A 21,632-nucleotide genomic window follows, 5' to 3' on the forward strand; every position below is an offset into this window, starting at 1 on the left:
GGCTAGGGAATTGTGAGGCTGGTATATAGGAATAAGGAATATAGTAGTAATGCTACCAGAATTTTTTTTCATAATCTGAGTGTATGAGTAAACATTAATCAAGATTGGCTGCGAGGCTGTACTAGATGACTCCAGTGTCCTTTCATATGTTAGGGTTCTGTGGTGTGTATGGGATAATATATCATAATTTTAAATTCATCTTCTGTAAGCTAGGTTTTATTACATTTGCTCATGAAAACATTATAAAAAATTAAAAGAAGACTAAGAAATTTAACCTCATACAAGGATAGGTAATGCAGATTCTAAGTGTCATAAGGGTTACCATGTTAAAATAGTTCAAAATCATGTTTACAGTCAATGTGATCATCTGTGGAACTGTTGTGAAATAAATCTCAAGAAATCAGTTTTTATGCTACTAAATGGGCAGAACATTTGACTGTTTTTCAGAGGAAATGTCTTGATGTGATATAATAATAAAATGAAATACCTAACCTCTTAAGTTAGAATTTTCTTTTTTCTATTTGAGTGCTGCTTGGTAAAGCCTTCCTTGTGAGGCTGAATGCTCTAGCCACTTCTGGAAAGAGCTCAATTCCAGGAAGAAAAAAAATCACATTCTAGTACAAGTCACTAACTAGTTATGTGCCTTTCAGCAGGCTATTAAACCTCTCTGGGCTCTTTTTTTTTTTTTTAAATCTAATTTTCTTTGTATTTGGTAAATTAATACTTGCCTTTCTGTGATGTTGTAGAGTTTTTAGAATGGCTGCAAATACATCATAATCCTCATAACTAAAATGTTTTCTATACCATGTACAGATTGCAGAAAAAATACTAGCACTCTTGAGGAGTGGATATTGTGATATCACACATAATATTTTGTTGAACATTAATTTTTTTTTTTTTGATAGTTCAATATGCTTCAGTGCTCGAAATCATTATGGATAGATTTGCTTTCAGGTTGAAGGGATAAAAATGATCATCCCCTGTAAAACCCCTGCTAATGCTTGCTTGTCCTTTTGGAGACCCATCCCCAAATGTGACTCACACTGCCAGTGATTTTAATGTCAAATCATGGAAGAGCTAACTCAGAAATTTTTACTAATAGACTGCCAGTTAAGTCAGTTTTTGCTGCAATTATGTTTCTGATTGCATGTTTCTGAGTAGTCTGAACTCTTTGGTTGTTTACATCATATTTTTTTAAAAGTTGTTACAAAAAGCAGTTTAATATCTTATAATTTATCATTCAGGTAGAAATTAGAGCAGTAAACAACAACAAAATCGCCACCTTACACAATTCAGTGTGACTAGGAAGTGGTAAAACTCATTTCATTTTTTTAGGCATGACAAACTTTTTTTTTTCTGGTTGTTTTCCTCCTCCAAGCCTGTTTCTCCTGCAACCTTCACAATTTCAACAGTTCCAAGATTGGTAGTTCCATTTTCCAGTGGCTCAGGCCAGAATCCCTGAGTCAAGGATTTCTTTGTTTCTCTTTCATCCACCCTTAGCAAATTTTGTAACCTCGTCCACCAAAATACTATATTCAGTATGCAGCCATGTGTCACCACCTCCACTTGTACCACCTCTGGTCCAGGCCACCATCGCCTCTCTCCAGGCTTGTTGTCACCAGCTCCTAACTGCCCTCCATCCATCTACCCTTGTCCCCCTGCTGTCTGTCCAGCCCAGTTAGTCAGAGCAGTCATCTTAAAACAGATTAGAACATGCAACTCTTCTCTGAACCCTCCAGTAACTTCTGTAATTTAGATAAAAGCCAAAAAGTTCTTCCAGGAACCCAAAGGCAGAGCCCTCACACAGTTTCCCCCAGGTACCTCTCTGATCTTTTCGTTTATTCTCTCCCTCTGGCTTACTCTGCTCCAGCCACACTGGCCTCTTTGTGTTTCATCAGATAAACCACGCATGCTGTTGCCTCCCCAGATAAGCTCTTGCCTGCCTAACTTGTTCCCTTTACCCTGTTACTCAAATAATTTTGCTTATATGTCACCTTCTCAGTGCAGCCTTTTGACCTCCCTGAAAATTACAGCCCCATCTCCCAGTATGGCACTCTTAATCCCTTTTGATGCCTTATTGCTTTCCACAGTGTTTCATACCATCTGACGTGTGATGCTTCTAACTTGTTTGTATGTTTATTGTTGGTCCCTCCACTCTAATGTGATCTGAGGGCAGGGAGTTTGGTTTGTGGGTTCACTGCCGAACCTCTGGCATATAGAGCGGCGCCTGACACAGATAATAAATAAATATTTGTTTGAAGAGTAAAGTGAATGTAAGTTTTGTCTTTTATAAGCTAATAAATAGTTAGGCAAAATATATCCTAAATATCATTTCATTTATGTGAATCTGTTTTCCATTAAATAAATTTTTATTTTATTTTTTGGTTCCAATTAACTATGAGTTGTTAGAGTATTAATAGATAGATTCTTTTAGTTGGAGTAGCATGGCAAATGAAGCAGTAGCAGTAAAACAATCATTTCGTGATTAGGCCCCTGCTAGTGTATTTGCTGGGGTCCCTCCCTGTCCATGTCTGCTCTGCACTGCCAGCGGGATGCCAGGATGTCTGAAGAGCTCTCGTTACTGCATCTCCTGGCATTGCCAGCCACCGCTGCTTTGGGCCGGGGTCAGTTTATTTCCTAAACTAATGACCACCGTGTGGTTCCTTCACTTGCTTCTACTACTTTTTTGTATTAAACATTTTAATCCAGCTGGAATTTATTTACACACACACACACACACACCCCCAATGAAGTTAAGACTCTAACTTACTCTAAATTCTTTTTTTAATCCATAAATTCAACTTATTGAATAAATCCATACTTTGCCTCTTTTGAGTTGTTCCCTTTATCTATATATGTATGTACATGTAACCCAGTGCCATCGAGTCGATTCCAACTCATAGCGACCCTATAGGACAGGGTAGAACTGCCCCATAGAGTTTCCAAGGAGCACCTGGTGGATTCGAACTGCCGACCCTTTGGTTAGCAGCCATAGCACTTAACCGCTAGCCACCAGGGTTTCCAAGGGGCATTTGCCTCCCTGTTGGAGAACTGAACCCCAGTCTGCTGTGTGGGGATGCTCACCACTATACTAACGAGGACATGTGTACATATGTACATATATTTATATGCACACAGACATATACATCTGTATGTGTGTGTGTTTCTGGACATTCTGTTCTGCTCTTTTGAGTAGTCTTATTCCTGTATCAACATTATACATTATAAAGCTTTCATAAAAATCTTATGTAATACCCCTGTCTAAAACCCTTTATGATCCCTTTTCTTTGAGATAAGTTTGGATAAAGTCCAAACGAACATATCTTATAAGACAAATAGTTGGGCCTTCTAAGTTGTTTTAGGGTAAGATTTTGCAGGAATCTAAACAACATCTGGTTAGCCTTTAGCTAATAACTCTTGGCAGTTTTTCAGTTCATAACTGTCTTGCTACCTCAAGATTCTTACACTCAATATTGGCATTCATCTTTTACTTATTAGTGGGGAAATGTGTTTTAAAAAATGTTTTTCAAACTTTTCATGTGAATACAGATCAGCTTGGATAGGTCGTTTGCTAAGATTTAATGGCTAGCTCAGGTCAAATTAAGCTTCATACCCTGCTGTCTGGAATTTCTAGGAACCTTTTACTGTACTCATGAAGGCAAGGTCAAGTACTCTGATCTGTGCCTAACAGTGAATAGAGAATTAAGAGGTGATTAATTCTTCTGGGTAACCATTTAGCGCTTTCCTGTGTGCAAAGGGAAGGAGTCCTGGTGGTGCAGTGATTAAGGGCTCAGCTGCTAACTGAAAGGTTGCAGGTTCAAATCCACCAGCCACTCTGTGGAAGGAAGATGTGGCAGTCGACTTCCATAAAGATTTACAGCCTTGGAAACCCTACGGGGCAATTCTCCTCTGTCCTATAGGGTCACTATGGGTCGGAATTGACTCGGCTGCGATGGGTTGAGTTGGTTGGTGTGTAAACAGATTCTCCAATGGATGAAATAGTTATATAGTTTTTTTTTTTTTAAGTCAGTACAGTTACATAACAGTGTTTCATTGAATACAAGGCACGATATTCCATGAAAAAGGGTTTGTGGTAAAAGTCAGTCTGAAAAATGCTGAATAATATAATACCCTCAGAGAGAGCCATAGAAGCCATAGAGCATTCTAAATATGCTAAGAAGTTCCACAGAATACATAAACATTTTTGAGTCTGGCTTTTCCCAGACTCATTGTGGAATTCTCACTTTTAAAAAAAGTAGCATCCCACAAAATTCACTTTGGGAAATGCAGCTATGTTGGGGCCTGGAAGATGGCAGGGATTACAGCACGTGATTGTATCTACTCTCCTGCTTTTATATTTTATAAATATGGGAGACTAAGGGAATTTAGGATTGTTTGGCTAGTTAACTCTTAGTTAATCATAATGCATAGCCTGCTGTTTTGTGTGTACGTATGTCTGATTTAGAGTTTGGCCTTCCCTCTTTATTAGATATTCAACTCTATTTCAAGAAACACTGAAATAAAGGCCTACCATGCTCGTCCCCAAGTGTGTGTCTTCTTGTTCAAACCCTGAAGAGTGGGCTACATTGAAAGGCCCTTCCCCAAAGATAAATACTCTGTATGCTGCCTTCTTAACGTCAAAAGTTTATAGTGTAAAGTATAAGTGTACATAGTACATTGTGCATAGTATGAAGCTACTGGTGATAAGAGGTAGGAAGATAAGTAGATAGAAAAAAGAAGAGGGAAGAGAGAAAAAACTGAGTGAATAGTGATGGAGATAAAGAATGTATAGTATGTATTCAGTATTTCAGTTTCTGCCTAATAAATTTCATCATTTACAAAGTTTTGAAAGTTCTATTTCTTTTTTTCACAAAATGACATAATTATCTACAAATGAGACCTTGTAATTATCTATGAATTACTACTGAGTAGGTTCCATACAGCTGGACCGGCCACATGAGGTATGAAAGAGAAGAGACTTCCCAATTCTAGTACTGAGTAATCACCTTCCACCCCACCCGTAACATGGAAACTGTCAAGATTTTTAAAACTACTTTAAAAGTTGGTTTTTCAGCAACCAAGTTTTTCGAATTGCTTTTTAAGTCCTTTCGTAGTTGCTGTACAAAGCTAAATTCAGAGTGTGTGAACTGTTGCATACATCTTGAAATATGCAACCCTAGGAGTATAATTTAAGGAGGCCTGGTGACGCAGTGGTTAAGTGCTCATCTGCTAACCAAAAAAGTCAGTGGTTGGAACCAACCAAGCATTCCATGGGAGAAAGGACCTGGTGATCTACTCTCGTAAATATTACAGCCTAGGAAACCCTGTAGGACAGTTCTACGCTATCATACAGCGTTGTTGTGAGTTGGAATCAACTCAACGGCACACAGCAATAATAGTAGTATAATTTATTCACATAGTTCTTCGTATATACCTTTCCCTTGGGAATAAATATTTTAGTTTTGGTTTATCTGCTAGTTATATGTATGTTGTTGGTAGTTGCCATCGAGTTACTTCTGACTCATGGTGACCCCATGTGTGCAGAGTTCAAGTGCTCCACAGGGTTTTTAAGGCTGCGATCTTTCAGAAGCAGATTGCCAGGCCTGTCTTCCGAGGTGCCCCTGGGCAGGTTCAACCCATCAACCTTTTGAATAGCAGTGGAGCACTTAACCATTTGTACCACCCAGGGACCATTCAGTTATACATCTAGAGGTAGGAACTGAGGATTGGGAGGAGGAGGTTGTATCGTGGGGCCCTCATCCCTGTAGAGCTACTTCCTGTGATAGATACCTACAACCAAAGCGGTCACTGTCCCACTTGCTCTCTAGAACCTCACTGTGATTCCTTCTGCCCACTCTTGACACAGCAAGGTTTTGGAGCAAGAGAATATAGTTCCTCCTCACAAATAACGCTTAGTATTTATGTCTGGGGCACAGTTTATCTTAACCGTGAATCATTCTACCACCACCACCCACATCCACGCACACTTAGCAGGACGACCCAGTTGTGTTACAACTTGGAGCAATTCAGGATTTGGAAAGATTGGCTTTCTTTGATCCTCCAGACCCGAGGTCAGTGGTAGGCTGTAACAGAATTTGAAGCAGTACCTAAAGTTACCATAGTGTGTCTTGCTTTGGTTGGCTCGCGTTATCAGGCAGTTTTAGGAAAGCAAGCATATCTATCTTGATTGACACCAAAGAGATGAATAGAAATCCTCAGTGAAATTGTCTCCTTCCACGTACCCTCCTTATTCTTATTGTATGCTGTTGGGGTTGGCATAATTAGACGAAGTCTGGTAGGCCAAAGCTTTGGGAATCTTCAGAAGAAAAGGTTGCCAAAAGATAGCAATGCTAAACATGTCTTACAGTATGTCACTGAGCCCTGACAGTGACAGAAAATCAAAGATTAATTTCTAGGAAGAAACTGCCAAGATCTTTTGGGTAAATAGACAATTCCTAAAATTTTATTTAAAAACAAATGTATTTGTTTAATTTTTGCTTACTTAAATTGCTTTAAAATGTATCTTTTAAAAAGCTACTCTGGAGTGTTAGATTTATCTTAGGTAATCTGCACCTCATGTATTTTTTATGTATTTCATTTTTTTCCATTTTGAAGAGGTGTGTAATGTTGAATTCACATATGCATAACTTCAAAGTAAATATTTTATGCTTTGTCATTCCATTACAATTAAAATAATGTTTATATTTAATCAATATTTAGCATACTGTTGAAAATCAAGGTCTGGGAATGATTTTACATGAATGGTTAAACCATTAAAAAAGTGGTGGGTTTAGAAATCAGTCTGCCCAATAGTTTTAAAATATGTTGAATCATTGCTTTATTCATAAAACATTTATTGAGTGGCTTCTGTGTGCCAGGTCTGGGCCGTAGCGTATTAAGACTGCAAAGATGAATAAGGCGTAGACTCAAGGAACTCACCATCTAAGGCTGTTAAAATAGATACAGAGACTAAGAATCTAATCTGAGCAATATAAAGAACTTAATTTAAAGCGGAAAGTGGAATCCCTTATAATGTGAGTGAAGTTCCGTGCATTCTCAGAGCTCTGAGCTCCTTGAACAGTTTTATTTTCAGAGGTAGTTGGAGAAATTGATCCAGGAAGGGACTGAAGAAAGAGGGTGTCTCCTGTGTACTCACGAGGTGAGATTTTCCCCAGGAATTACTATTTGGAGAGGCGATGGAAAGCGTAGGCCACCATTTGGCTAAATGTTTGCAAAACTCATATGACATGCTAAAATTACTTCAGGCTCAGTTTTACCAATCACTGTTATTAAAATCTATTTTATTTTTTTCAACAGTGACTACCATATTCCTGGAAGGTGTTTACTTAAAATTATCATGTTGACTCTTACGTTTGACGTTACCATATTTTAAATAATCAGTTTTAAATATGTGTCCAGTTGTGGATGCCTCTTATCTGATGAGTTCATCTCCTCCGCAGTTTCGGTGTCTGAACTGCTCAGCTTCGCAAGTCTGCCCTCAGGATGGCCCTTTGTATCAGGTAAGAGGCACTCACGGCTGTACATATGACAATAGTAATGCCACCTCGTGACTGCTTTCATCCCAAACGCGTGTCTAAGACGTAACTTTGTAAAATTAATATTTATTTGAGCTACAATACTTGATCTTTTCAACTTATATCCCCCAAAGTTTCCTGTTACTTCAGTTCCCCTGAATTACCCATTTCATTTTTCTGAAGTAAAAAATGAAATGATAAATCTCAAGGCCATTATTTATGAGTCAGGAACTTTTAATAATTACTAGTTTCATCCCTTAGGAAATCTCTGATTCTCATGGATTGGAATGTTATCTTCTTTGTCTAAGTGTTACTTCTATTTTAATGAATCATTCACCCACAAGTGAAAGATAAAATGCCAGGTTAGGTGAATCTATATAACAGCAACAGCTACAGCTAATTGTGAGCTTGCTTTCCCAGCTCTCCCCTGAGTACTTCTCTTACCTCTTTTAATAATGAAATGATAGTGGACTAATTTAATAATGTACCAAGAAAACTTAAACTTAGATCCTGAAGAAAGTTTATCTAATAAAAATATATTTTAAAAAATTTGGAAAATAGACCGAGTGTAGTATAGTCGCGATTACTATTGGGTACAGAGATGATCCGTGATCCTCCTTAATCCCTTGGGTTAATCACAGCCTTTCTTTAAAATCTCCATTGCTCCTTTATGCCCAAGATTAAGGTAGTCCTCATCCGTATTTCTTTGGCACCAAGAAAGAAGAACTGCAATTATACAACAAACTGAACTAGCAAATTTGCCTCCAGTGTTTTTTTGTTGCAGTTTTGGGGTTCTTTATTTTGAGGCAGGGCCAAGTGAATGTATATTCAATTAAAAAAAAAAAATGCAACCACCAGCCAAAAATGTTTGATTAGTCCTTTATCTAGAAGTTCCCTCAATCTCATTGTCAGTACCTTCATTAAAATTCATTGTTTAACACACTTGTTTTAAGTCCTGGTTTTTCAACGATGGAGTAAGCAACTTTAACATCTCTAGAAGCCAAGAGAAAACTATTTAGGGGGAAGTAATACATCTTTCTCCTTATATAATTAAGAGTAAGGGGTGAGTAAATTTAACTCAGCTGGTGAAATTTGTATCTATATCTGCATTGTATAGATGTTTCAGCTGTATTTAGCTTCATAGCTGATTTTGGGCTGACGAATTGTAGTGATACCCTGCCATGTAGCTGTAACTAATACATGGCTTTTTCCTTGTTCTCTTGGTGTTGATGTCTATTTCCTGAGAAACAGATATTCTTCAATCCTGATCAGAAGTATTAGAGAATTGAAATAAGACCATAATTTCAAGAATCCATATTTTTTTCCTATCTTCAACATCTCCTTATGCATTACAGCCCTGTAGGAAAATTGAACCTGTAATTAGATACACCTGTAGCCCCAAATCAGAAAATTTCAAGGAAAAATATGTATACAGCTTTATACTATTAAATTTTATAAATTTGTGAACATTTCCTGCAAAATTTTGTGAGCAATTCTCTAGGAAAATACCGCTGGAACGAAATTTGCACTACAGGAAGGAAAACTTAAATCATTAACGCATGAAAAACATTTTAAAAATTATTGAAGAGTTATTTCTTCAAAGGATGCCTAAGTGGTTTTTTGGTCACATTCTCAAATTTTTAAGGAATAGATCTTCCCCTGCAATAAAAATTGTTTTAAATCATTGAAAACGTTTTAATTCTTTCCAATTCATTTTACAAAGTTAATTTACAAATCCAATCATGATATCAAAAACTGACAGAGAACCAACAATTCAAATCTCATTTTGAATATAAATACAAAGATGATAAAGTATTAGAAAATTGATTCTACAAATATATTAAAAGAATAACAAACCAAGGCCAAACAAGATTTTTATCAGAAGTACAAAAATGGCATAATATTGGAGGGATGAAATATGCATACTATTAAATATATGTTTTATACATACGCTAAGTCAAATAAAAATCATCAAAAGATGCTAAAAGGCACTTGAAAAAATTCAATGCTAAGACGTGATTTTTGTTACCAGCTTTTAATTTTCCAAACAAAAAAACTAAATAATAATACAAAGGAATATCCTTTACCTAGGTCCACCAATTGCTATTGTGTGACATTTTCTGCCCTCACATTGGAAACCCTAGTGGCACAGTGGTTAAGAGCTATGGCTGCTAACTGAAAGGTTGGCAGTTTGAATCTACCAGACATTCCTTGGAAACCCTATGGGGCAGTTCTACTCTGTCCTATAGGGTCACTATGAGTTGGAATTGACTTGATGGTAATGGGATTGGTTTATTGCCCTCTCTTCCTCTTCCCCACTCCCACTACTTATTAATCTCTCTCTGTATTGGGTTTTTTTTTTTTTTTTTTTTTTTGGTGTGTGTGTGTGTGTAGAACCATTTGAAAGTAAATTGCAGGTATAGGACAGCTGGCCATATATTGCCTAAGGACAAAGACCTTCTCATATATAACCAAAATACCATTTCACACAGAAGAAATTTAAATAGTATTTTAAATATTTATAAAGATATCAGTTTTCCCCAAAGTTAAATTATGATGTCTTATGTAATTCCAAACACTTTTACCAGATTCTTGTTTAAGTTGGCAAAGCCAGTCAGTCATTCTAAAGCTCATCAGGAAATAGAGGAACAGGGGCTTCTGGTCAGTCACATTTTTAAAATGAATAACAGAGGGTACTTTCATTGTCACATACAAAAATGTATTCTAAAGCTGAAGTAATTAAAATAGAATACAAACTTAAACATATGATATATGAATAAAAGAAATAACTCGAGAACAGACTCTAGTATGTATGAGTCTATATAGATAGATTTCAAAATAGTGGAGAAAGAAAAATTCATTTAACATATATCTGTTAAACATTTAACTATGTGCTGGGCACTCTTCTGTTGTTAGGGGCTGTTGAGTCAGCTCCAACTCCTAGCAAACCTGTGTACAACAGAAGGAAACTGCCGAGTCCTGTGCCATCCTCATAATCATTTCCTCAGAACCCTCAGAATCATTTAATGCTGTATTCCACGGGCACTCTTCTAAGCCCTAGGAATACAGAATTAAAAATGAATAAAAATCCCTTCCCTCATGGAGCTTACATTCTAGCAGATGAAAAATAAATGAGTAAGATCTATAGTATGTTAGAAGAAAAAATAAAATGGGTAACTAGAATATTTTCTGTAAGTTAGCCAAGGGAAGATGCTTTGAAATGGTGATTTTGATCAAAAGGTTGTGAGAGAAAGCCATGGGAATATCTGGGGTAGAGCACTCTGGGGCAGAGGAACACAGTGCAGGGTGAGGAGTGATTACCTGATGTCTTTGAGGACTTCACGGGGCCCATTGGGGCTGGAGCAGAGAGAATACAGGGTGGTTGTGAGAAGGTGAACTCAGAGGTATAAATGGAGTTGGGGTTGTGGGGTGGGCATTCAATCCGTAACTCACATTATACACCAGTATAAATTTCTGATGAATTGAAGTGGTAAGTATTTCTTTGAAATGCCACAAAAGATTTAGAAGAAAATATAGTTGAATATCTGACCTCAGTGGGGCTGGCCTTTCTCATACTTGTAAACGAAGAAAAAAAGGGCAAATTCAGTTGACTGATTTTGAAAAGTACATGTCAGCAATACCATAACTAAGGAAATATTTGCAAGGTACGACACAGAAATGTTTAATGTCCTTAATACATTAAGAATTCAAAAAAATATGTAAGAAAAAGCCCAACTTTGCATAGAAAAATGAGCAAAGGACATGATCAGGCAAGTCACAAAAGAAGGAGACACAATTGGCTAATACGCATATAAAAATGGTTAACTTCTAGAAGCCAGTGAGAAAGAAAATGCTGTTTTACACTTAGTAAATTGCCATATTAAGAGGAGGAAAAAGATAGTGCTCATTATTGATGGAGCTGTGGAGGAATGGGCACTCATTTCTTTTGGAAATGTAAAAATGGAACAACTTTCTTTAAAGCTAGTGTTGACAGTGTATATCAAAAAGTGTATAACAGTGTGTGCTGTTTAAACCAGCAGTTACACTTCTAGGAACATGTCCTGAGAAATAAAAAAGAGGTCACTGGGCCAAGATTAACTTACAAAAGAAAAAAAAATTGGAATAAACTGAGATGTATGGCAAAAGGAGAAATTTTCAAGTGGACAAAATTATAAAATATGTGTAGCATGATTCCAACTTTGAAAAAAACGTGTATGTACATAGATAAGAATTGAAGGATGTTCACTGCAGTGACTATGGTGATTATTTTTGGATGGTGAGATTTAAATAATTTTTCTTTTTTTCTTGGTGCATTTTATATTTTCCAAACCTACTACAGTAAAAACAGGTTACTTAGATGATTTTTAAAAATTTACTTTTTAAGAAAAGAAAAAAGTACATCAATCAGAGTTCTGTCATTGTATAAAATTGTCATATTTGAAATGTATACTTTGGTTATGATTACATGAGGAGACTGAGGACTAGCAACTCGGAAATGTAGGTCCATTCAATGTAATCATTTAATGCTTAGTGGTAGCCATGTGCCATATTTCTTTATCGTAAGCGTGATGCCATTTTACTTCAGAAAGCACACTGAAACAATAAATAGAATTTAAAAATATATCTTAATAATTCCCAGTATTGTAAAAAATTTCAATAAAATTATTCAACTTCATATATTGTCATAGAACAAACACAAATGGTTACTTGGTGGGGAGAACAAAACATTTTTCAGCCAAGAACTGAGAAAATTCCAAATTACATGGTAATGTTAGCCAAGCTGTTTTACTTCCCTCTCTTCCTTCATCCCTGGAAAAATTGTTGATGGATGCTTCTGTATACACTATGAAGGTATTCTAGTATGAGGGACTTGATTATTTGCAGAAAGCTTGCAGACTGAACAATCAGCAATGAGAAGTAAAGCTAGAAAGATATAATGAAGGACAAACTCGGGGTTGAAGCAGGGCAGATTAGACTTTAGTAAAGTTAGAATAGGATGTCTAGGTTAGTAGTCTCCAACTCCGGCTGAGTTTCAGAGATGCTCAGGGAGCTTTGTAAAATGCAGATTTGTGTGCCCCTCTCTGATAATCTGATTCAGAGGGAACAGAATAAAGTTTAAAATAAAAGCAAACAAAATTGAAAGAAAAAGTTTTGGACCCTGGAAGCCTTAAGAGACTGAGACTTTTACTCCAGCCCTTAGAAAGTGAGTGGTAGCATCTGCCTTGCTCCTTCAGCTGGGATACTGAGACCCAGGGTGTCACCATTGCTCCCCACCGGTTCTGTCCTGAGCTGAGTGGTAAAAGAGACTCCAGTATTGAGTCTCCTCAGCCTGTAACATAGCTGTGGTAAGTACATTTTGGGCACGGTAGAATCTCACTCTTCTGTTTAGATGAAAAAATGTACTTTTCTCTGTACCTACACTAAGATGAAGGGGAAACCTTAGTCAGTGACCATCTTGGACCCTTACTCAGTTTGATAAAAGTAGCTCCTCGAAACTTTATTTTGAAAAGGGGAATCTGCAGCTTTAAGGAAAGGAAAACTATGGTTTCTCCAGACCCCTGTTGACTTTGTGACATTTTGGTTCTGCCTGAATATGGTAAAAAAAAGAAAGTAGAGGGTAAAAACAGATGTGGAGGTAGCCTGGGGCATATCCTTCTATCTGGCAGGAAGTGGTTTTCTCTTGAGTACTGTAGGATAGCCAGATGTGTGATATCTTTCTTACATTGTCAGAGCAGTAGGAAGAATAATATGAACCAGTTATATAATAGTCAAATCCAAATATTTAACAGCATCAGCTGCTTATCGAAAGCAGCCAGTGACCTAAATGTCTCATGTAACAATTACCTACTTGTTTTTCCAATATTTTTTTTATAATTTTTATTGTGCTTTAAGTGAAAATTTTTCAACATTTTTAAAGAACTGTTAAAACAAATTTTAAATGCTAAAAAGAAAAAAGTATCAAACTTGTTTAAAAAAAAAAACTGTGATATGTGAAAACCACCCCAGTTTCATATATTCATAGCAGGAAGTCTCTTTGTTAGTTTGTAACTGAGAGGATGCTCACAGGCAGCAGCTCTGGAGGAATCCAGCCTGTGGGCATGTCTTATTGAACCCTGGTCGTGTAGTGGTTAAGTGCTACAGCTGCTAAACAAGAGGTCGGCAGTTCAGATCAGCCAGGCGGTCCTTGGAAACTCTATGGGGCAGTCTGCTCTGTCCTACAGGCTCACTATGAGTCGGAATTGACTCGAGGGCAGTGGGTTTGGTTTTCGTTTGGTTTCCTCACTGTTAATAGTTGAATGCCTTTAAGCAGGGCATGCAGTTTTCAGTCGTCCGCAGGCCCTGCCCCTCCCTGTTGCACTGTTTCAATTCATACATGGGACCTGTATAATGGCCACAGGCCTTTGAGTTTGACCTCTGCTGCATATTATGGAAAATTTGACTAAATAAAAAAAATAGAGTTTTAATGGTAATTACAATCTTAACTATCCTAATCACTAGTACCAGGAAGTAATGTAGATGATAACCCTAAATTTTTTAAAAATCTTTTTTATATAAACTATATTGTGTTTTATATCCACATGGTCTTATTCATCATCTGTTTTTATTTTATAGTCTTACCCCATGGTATTGCAGTATCGACCAAGAATTGATTTCGGTTAGACCAAGGGGCCTAGCTCCCTCTGAGATGAATCCTTCACTCAGTTTACTCATCGACAGATTGCACAATGAACAGTGTGTGGACTAGAGGGACACAACCAGATTTTCAGCATGCAAATAAGGCCATTGTCTGTCTAAATTGTCAGTTGCATCTATGTTGTTTCTATTAAGAGCAAACCAAGTGCCATTCTGCTACTGAACTGTCTGCATAAGGTATCTGTGCCGTCTCACAGCGTGCATCCCCATCGTTGAAATTGGTTAGGTGTGCAGCCATGATCCAGCCTTCGGAACATTTTGCTTGCCTGTACCAAGATTGTTCTAATGTTTGATTACACTAATAAAATGGCTCAATCTTTGTGGTGTTGCAGTTTTCACATACTTACTATTTTATTACCTTGTTTCAGTAGAGTACTATACAGGAAACTAATATCTTGAAATTATTTTGTATGGGAAAGATATTTAGAAAAGTGGTTTTTGAGCCACTGTCTTGTCCTTGGTAAGCTTTTTGTGTACAAAATAGTTCACTCTTGAGTGTGCAAATCCTTTTGCGAAAAGTTCCAATTATTCTTTAACATCAGAGCACATCGTGTGTAGACATTTTAAGTTATCTGTGTAGTCCACCAATTGCACAAGGAAGGCACACTAGCCCTCCGGATTGAGAACGTGTGTGACTTTTTGGAAAACTGACGTGAGATTCACAATCATATGAAATGTTGGCAGCTGATCACATTTACTTCTAATAAAATTAATGTGTGAGCAAGGTTAATCTTCTTTCATAATGCCTTATGACGAGTGGGTGCTGCTTCACGGAACTTCACTGTAGAGCCCATTTCTTGTATGCATCATCACATTGTTGCTCTATTCAATGAGGACATTGTCTCACTTTTTAAATTGGCCTTAGGTGTGTGTCATTGTGGCATGCAGAAGGTTGTGATGATTTTAAATATTAGGATTTTTAGAGTAGATCACATAAGCTATTTTATGGATTTCAGAAGTCTCAAAGCAGTGGTAGATTAAAACTGTTAGCTACCTATCATATTTCCAAACCACACATAAAATAGAATAAATGCAGTGTAGTAGATAAATATGCTAACCAAAATCACTGGTTTGAGGATATTTCATTTTAGATCCTGTAGTAATCCGAGGGAAAGGAGATTATTGTTTTATATATACATTCACGAAGGTCAGATCTGTGATAGTGTCCTTGATTTTGCAGTTTTGTTCAGTCTTCCATTCATTTTGGGATTCGTCTGCAAGTCAAAGTAAACCTTTTAAAATGTACAATTGTTTTCCAAAACCTTCTTTGGAAGTTAAGTTTTCAATGCTTTGAAACAAACAAGTTAACCTCTGAAATTTAGGAAAAAATCTTGAAAGTTAGGAAGAATAATTGTTTTAGAAACCTGACAGCACAATCTGTGTGTTACACACGTGGTTTTATACTGTATACATGTGGTGTGCTACATTTTCGAGTAAAATGTATCACAAATTAATGCCTTCCACATATCAAAATGTTTCTTAGGAATAAAGCATTCTACAGCTCTAAGAAACGTACACCAATACAGCTGAAACCTTGATGCATCTCGTAATGTAAAAGGCCAAAACCTCGTAATTGTCTTCGTTAGATTTTTTTTTTTCCCAAGTCAAAAATTCTATATTAAAGTTGCTGAATTTTGTCAAAAGGGTTATGGCAATACTTTTCGTAACTTTGTCAGGTTGTGTTTGTTCTTGGAGGGACTCACAAGAAGATTTTAAAAGGCAGATTTTTAACAGACCTTTACACTCAACCGAAAACTGAATATACTCTCTGGCTACAGAAATTATTTTGTTATGCTGTGAAACTCCATTCCCTGACATCCCTAAGATATTTCGTATTTTATTATAAATTTGCCACATGTAGGTCTGTGGATAAAGTCTTTCACATATTAATTTTAATTAAACTCAAAATGAATTAGGAGTACATTTTTAAAACCACAAGTAAGAATTGGATGTTTTTAGGTCCCCAGCCAAAACATGTAACCTTAAATGAGTTTTATATACATTAGCTCTTCAAATTTGGTCTCTTGCCTCATTATACATAGTTTCAATATTTTTCCAAGGAAATATATAGGAAGCAGTTATAGAATTGGGAATAGTTTTATATAAAATTCCTTTATTTAATGTTAATATGTCAGCATTTTTATTGAAATAAATGGAATATGTGCCAAAACATGTGAAAACCATACATATAGAAGAATATTGTCATTTGGGGAAAGGTACACATTTATAATGGTCCTGAGCAATACAGTGTTACTGTTAGAACTACTGAGCTTCTTCAGCCAACTTCTTTTGGTATCTTCAGCTATGCCTTTCTACTACTATTGACTACTTCTCTGTCTAGGAATCCCCTAAATCCCCATTAATTAGCCCCTAAATCAGATTGTAGAATTGGCAAGAAATTAGGTATAAAAAAAAAAGTGTACAGGCACCTTTTGTGTTTAACTTTATAAATTTAGGGTGCTTAGTAAGACAGATTCTTTATATAAATAACCCGTAGTAATAATCATCTGAGTCTGTAAAATTGGAGAATAAATAAAACTAATTTCTTTCTTTAATCTGTTGTTTTTTAAGCAATAAACTGAAAGAACTTCAGTAAAAGATTTTGTAATCTGTTTTTATCTGCCTTAGAAATCATAGATGTAAAAGGGTCAAGGAACATTGGATGTAAAAATTGCCTGTGGTCTATAGACATCACTTTGATTGGCGTAAGTCATATCAGTTAATAGGAAAATTAGAATATGGCCTTTTCTCTAGATGATGAAACTTTTAGGAAGTATGAAAATAAAAGGCTTACTGATGTAATATTCATTCAATCTGGGGTGGAAGTAACTTGAAGAGTGTCTTTTGACTACTTTTAGAAAGTATATTATTTCTTTATTCATTGAAAATCTATCCCATACTAATATGCCACATTTTATAAATGTAATGAGAATGCTCATTCATACTACACATTCAAATGTAATCTAAATTTAAGCTCATTCTTTAAGAAGGAACTAGTTGTTTTATATAGTATTATGAACTGTTTAGCTTTATTGAAAATATTTAAGAGAAAGTGCCTCATTGCTAAAGTGCATTTCTGTTTTAGATTTACTGCATAAATTTTTGGTTACCTGTACCTGTCTCTTATGAATGGCTTCGTATCTAAATAAGCACTCATAAATTAATCTCTTTTTGAAAGATTTACATAAGACAATAGATATCACCAAAGACATTTTACTGTTAATTAGTAACCACGTCAGAGAAACAGTTTTAACAGCTTAGAGGTTGGAAAACTTAATTTTATATAGCTAGGCAATAAGCTTGATTGATGGCTAAAATATTCACCAAAGAAAGACTTTAAACTGAATTTTCTTGGTGAGATCAGTCAAATGCAGGACTTTCTGGCAGTAATCAGAGCACACTTTCTTTGAAATATGTTCAGTGTATTTCAGCACCATCTGACAGATCTTGGGAAATCCTCAACATTGAGAATGAGAGAAATACAACAAATAGCCTCCCTCAAGATGACAATAAATAGCCTCCCTCTAGATGATAACAGGGAGCCCTGGTGGTACAGTGGTTAAGAGCTACGGCTGCTCACCAAAAGATTGGCAGTTCGAATCCACTAGCTGCTCTTTGGAAACCTTATGGGGCAGTTCTACTGTGTCCTGTAGGGTTGCTATGAGTTGGAATTGACTCCACGGCAATGAATTTTTTTTTTTTATGATAACAAATAGCCTCCTTCTAGATGATAAGTGAGAGAACTATATCCTTCAAAAAGAAAATCGACATTGAGATTTTAAATTTTAATTCAAGAAACTTTTTATTCCATGGAAGCAGTAAAAACTTAAAGTACATATATTTTGTTCTCGGGCTCTTAGCTATATGAAAAATTTTATTAAAGAAAGGCCTGATAAAAATGTTGATCTGCTTACTTGTATGGAAAATAGTACATTTTAGTGGACTTAAGATTCAAGTGCTTTTTTTCTCTGTTCAAAAGAAGAATTTTCATAAGGGCCTGCTGTTTTGTTTTTTCCTTCAAAAGCAACTCTTTACCTTGTTTCTCAGTAATGACGTTATTAGAATTTAGCCATGACACCAAATTTGGCAAACTGGGTCACAGTATAAGAGTGTATCTATCACGAGGGAGTTCCGTGTTCTCTGCATCCCATGCTTCTTGGGAGACCTTGGTATGGACCACCTTCAAGGTCAAACTCATGAAGGCTTTCTGATAAGTCACTAGGTAAACCTTCTCACATAGGATAAGAATGGGTGCATACTCTGTTGTATGCTCTGGTCTGTCGTTAAGGAATGTTCCAGTGGGCTGAGCTTTATACCAATAAGATGTTGGTTGGGATTTAAAAAATGAATGAGTTTGCCATAACTTTAATTTTCTGGATTGGAAACACAAAAATTTGCTATATCATTTTAAGATAGGTATCCCTACAGTTTGGGGAGCAATAGGAGCATAATGTCTGCTGGGCCTGGTTTATGAAAAATGGAAAAACATTAAATATACTATAGACAAGCTCTTTTGAAGCACAAAATAAGTCTCTCTGAATTTACTTGATACATCTAGGTCAGTAGTAGTTTGATGGAAAACATCAGCTTGAAACGTCATCAAACTGTACTTAAATACACATTACAGGGTTTTTATAGTTTTGTTTTTCTTAAAGCAATGGCATTTTCCAATAATTTAAAAGAGATTCTCTTCCTAGTATAATATAGTTTTCACAAATAGTGTGTTTACTTGCTGTCCTTACTGGATTTTCAAATAGAATTTTAAAAAAGTGAACATTTCCTTTTCAGAAAGTTATGAAATTAAACATAAAAATAATTGTTTTAAATGCTCATTGAAATGTGTCTGTGTACTTGTTGTGCCCCCTTTTCTAAGATTCAAAACAGAGACTGAGTTTTCAGAAATGCTTTTTAATTTCAATTCTCTTTAAATTTTGAATCGACTGAACACATATATGTCGAATACTGAGTCTAGTCTTCTTCCATTTTATAGCATTTGATGGAATAAGAAACTAACCTAGAATAAATGAAGATTAAATATTTCTGGATAGTGTAGAGATAGTAAACAGATTATTTATTCATATGCTTCACATCAGTCCACCGAAGCAGGAGTTCTCTGTATTAAAAATGTGATGGGATCAGCCTAAAATTGTGTAGTTTTCTTTTGCTAAGGAGCCCTGGAGGTGCAATGGTTTAGCACCCGGCTGCTAACCAAAAGGTCAGCAGTTTGAACCCACCAACTGCTCTGCAGGAGAAAGATATGGCAGTCTGCTTCCATAAAGATTCCAGTCTTGGAAACCCTATGGGGAAATTCTACTCTGTCCTCTTGGGTCACTATGAGTCAAACTTAACTCGATGGCAGTGAGTTTTGTTTTTACTTTTGCTGTACTTTTTAGAAGGGGGGTGGGGGTGGGGGCCTAAGTGTCCTTATGAAGCTGTGGTTCAAGACAAGAGCTTGTCGGGGGTGTACCAGCGTACTGCTGCTTTCCTGCATCTGGTCAACACAACAGTGAGCATCAGTTTTTAGTATAGTAGTCCTCATGGTAAGGGAAAATATCATAGACTATATTGTAAAGTTATGTTGCTAATTTACTTCTAAAATATAAAATATTTTAAGCTTTTTGTCAAAAGTGGTAACATCTTAATACAAATAAAAACCTTTTTGTGGTTGTAAGATTTAGCTTATCAATCATTCAAATTGAAGTGAAAGAATTACCAGGTCATTGTTAATGACTTAGTCTATTAAGAATATATGTATTTTTGTAAAGGAGAAGCACTTGTAGATATTTAATCAGCACAAGATATATGTCTGTTCTGCAGAAATAAAATGCTGCTTAGAGAGTCTCTTTAAATATTTTTTATTTTTGTGCCCAAACGTATTTTCTGTTGATCTGTGGAATGTTCTGTACAAAGCTGTATGGTTGTACTCTTGGGCCAGATGCATTTTTTTTTTTTTTAAATCTGGACTTAGCCAAGTATATTTGACCATGTTAAAAATAGTATCTTTGTTATTAAAAATCTGATTGCTTAATTTATTGTCGTTTGTCTTTAATATTAGTAGCTCTAGACTGCAGCCTGCATTAAAAATGTCTCCTTTAAGTACCACTCCTACAGCAAATTTTATTGAAATTTGTCAAGTATTTTAGATCATAAACATTTTCTGAAGATTTCTCCGCTGTTTAGTTTTAACATGGAAGACAATCCCACAGGTAATACTTAAGGTGCACACCACACACTTTAGAAGAATTTCTTACTCCATTAGCTTAATCAAATCCAAAGAGACCTTTAATTCATTTATTTACTTATTTTTAGTCATAAAATATAGATAACACAACATATGTCAATTCAACATCTTCCAAAAGTCTTCTGAAAGTAATTGAGGATCAAAGAAGGCTCTAAGGGAATTAAAAGAAAGACTGCTCTCTTCAGTCAATTAGATAACTTACCCTTGTTTTATTAATACTTTCTGTGTACCAAATGGAGCACTGGTGGCCCAGTGGTTAAGAGATTGGCTGCTAACCAAAAGGTCGGCAGTTTGAATCCATGAGCCGCACCTTGGAAACCCTATGGAGTAGTTCTACGAGTTCTGAGTCGAAACCAACTCGACAGTAATGGGTTTTGTTTTGTTTTATGTACACTTCGGAGGTCCCTGGTAACATAAAGGGTTTGTACTTGACCATTAACCTAAAGGTTGGAGGTTCAAGCCCACCCAGCAATGAACCACCAAAGAGAGGCTTGACTGTCTGCTTCCACAGAGACCACAGGCAAGAAAACCTTATGGAGCAGTTCTACTCTATAACACGTGGAGTCACCATGAGTCAGAATGGACTTGAGGGCAACAGGTTTTTTTTGTTGGGGGCGGGGCAGGAGTGGGAATTGTGTACACTTAGGAGGCCCTTAACAAGAGCCCTGGTGGTGCAATGATTAAGTGCTCGGCTGCTAACCGAAAGGTTGGAGGTTCAAACCCAGCCAGCAGCTTTGTGGAAGAAAGACCTGGCAGTCTCCTCCCGTAAAGATTGCAGCCTAGAATATTCTATGATGCAGTTCTACTCTGTCTCAGGGGGCACTGTGAATCAAAATCAGCTCAATGGCACCTAACAACAAGGAGCCCCTTGGTGGCACAAATGGTTAACACGTTCAGCTGCTGGAGGCACCTCTGAAGAAAGGCCTGCCAACCTACTTCCAAAAAACCAGCCATTGAAAACCCTATGAAGCACAGTTCTAAAAACCTGTGGGATCACCATGAGTTGGAGTCAACTCCACAGCAACTGGCCATTGTTATTAAATGATTAATGACTAATAGCCCTGGTGGCACAGTGGTTAAGAATTCGGCTGCTAACCAGTTGAAACCCACCTGCCACTCCTTGGAAACCCTATGGGATAGTTAGTTCTACTCTGTTATACAGG

At 36.5% G+C, this 21,632-nt stretch overlaps 1 protein-coding gene across 7 annotated transcripts in view; it reads left to right on the forward strand.

Moving 5' to 3' along the window:
- Positions 1-20,256, forward strand: part of PCGF5 (polycomb group ring finger 5) — a 162,993-nt gene extending 142,737 nt beyond the window's left edge. For 5 of the 7 annotated variants that reach the window (XM_049855734.1, XM_049855733.1, XM_049855735.1 and 2 more), the window contains exons 9-10: positions 7,461-7,520; positions 14,148-20,256. In XM_049855734.1, the coding sequence (XP_049711691.1) occupies positions 7,461-7,520; positions 14,148-14,195 (108 nt within the window). In that variant the 3' untranslated portion in view covers positions 14,196-20,256. The other 2 variants (XM_049855737.1, XM_049855739.1) reach the window with 2 other exon arrangements.
- Positions 20,257-21,632: the final 1,376 nt, after the last annotated feature.

Source organism: Elephas maximus, chromosome 16 (genome assembly GCF_024166365.1).
Source record: "Elephas maximus indicus isolate mEleMax1 chromosome 16, mEleMax1 primary haplotype, whole genome shotgun sequence".
NCBI lineage: Eukaryota > Metazoa > Chordata > Mammalia > Proboscidea > Elephantidae > Elephas > Elephas maximus.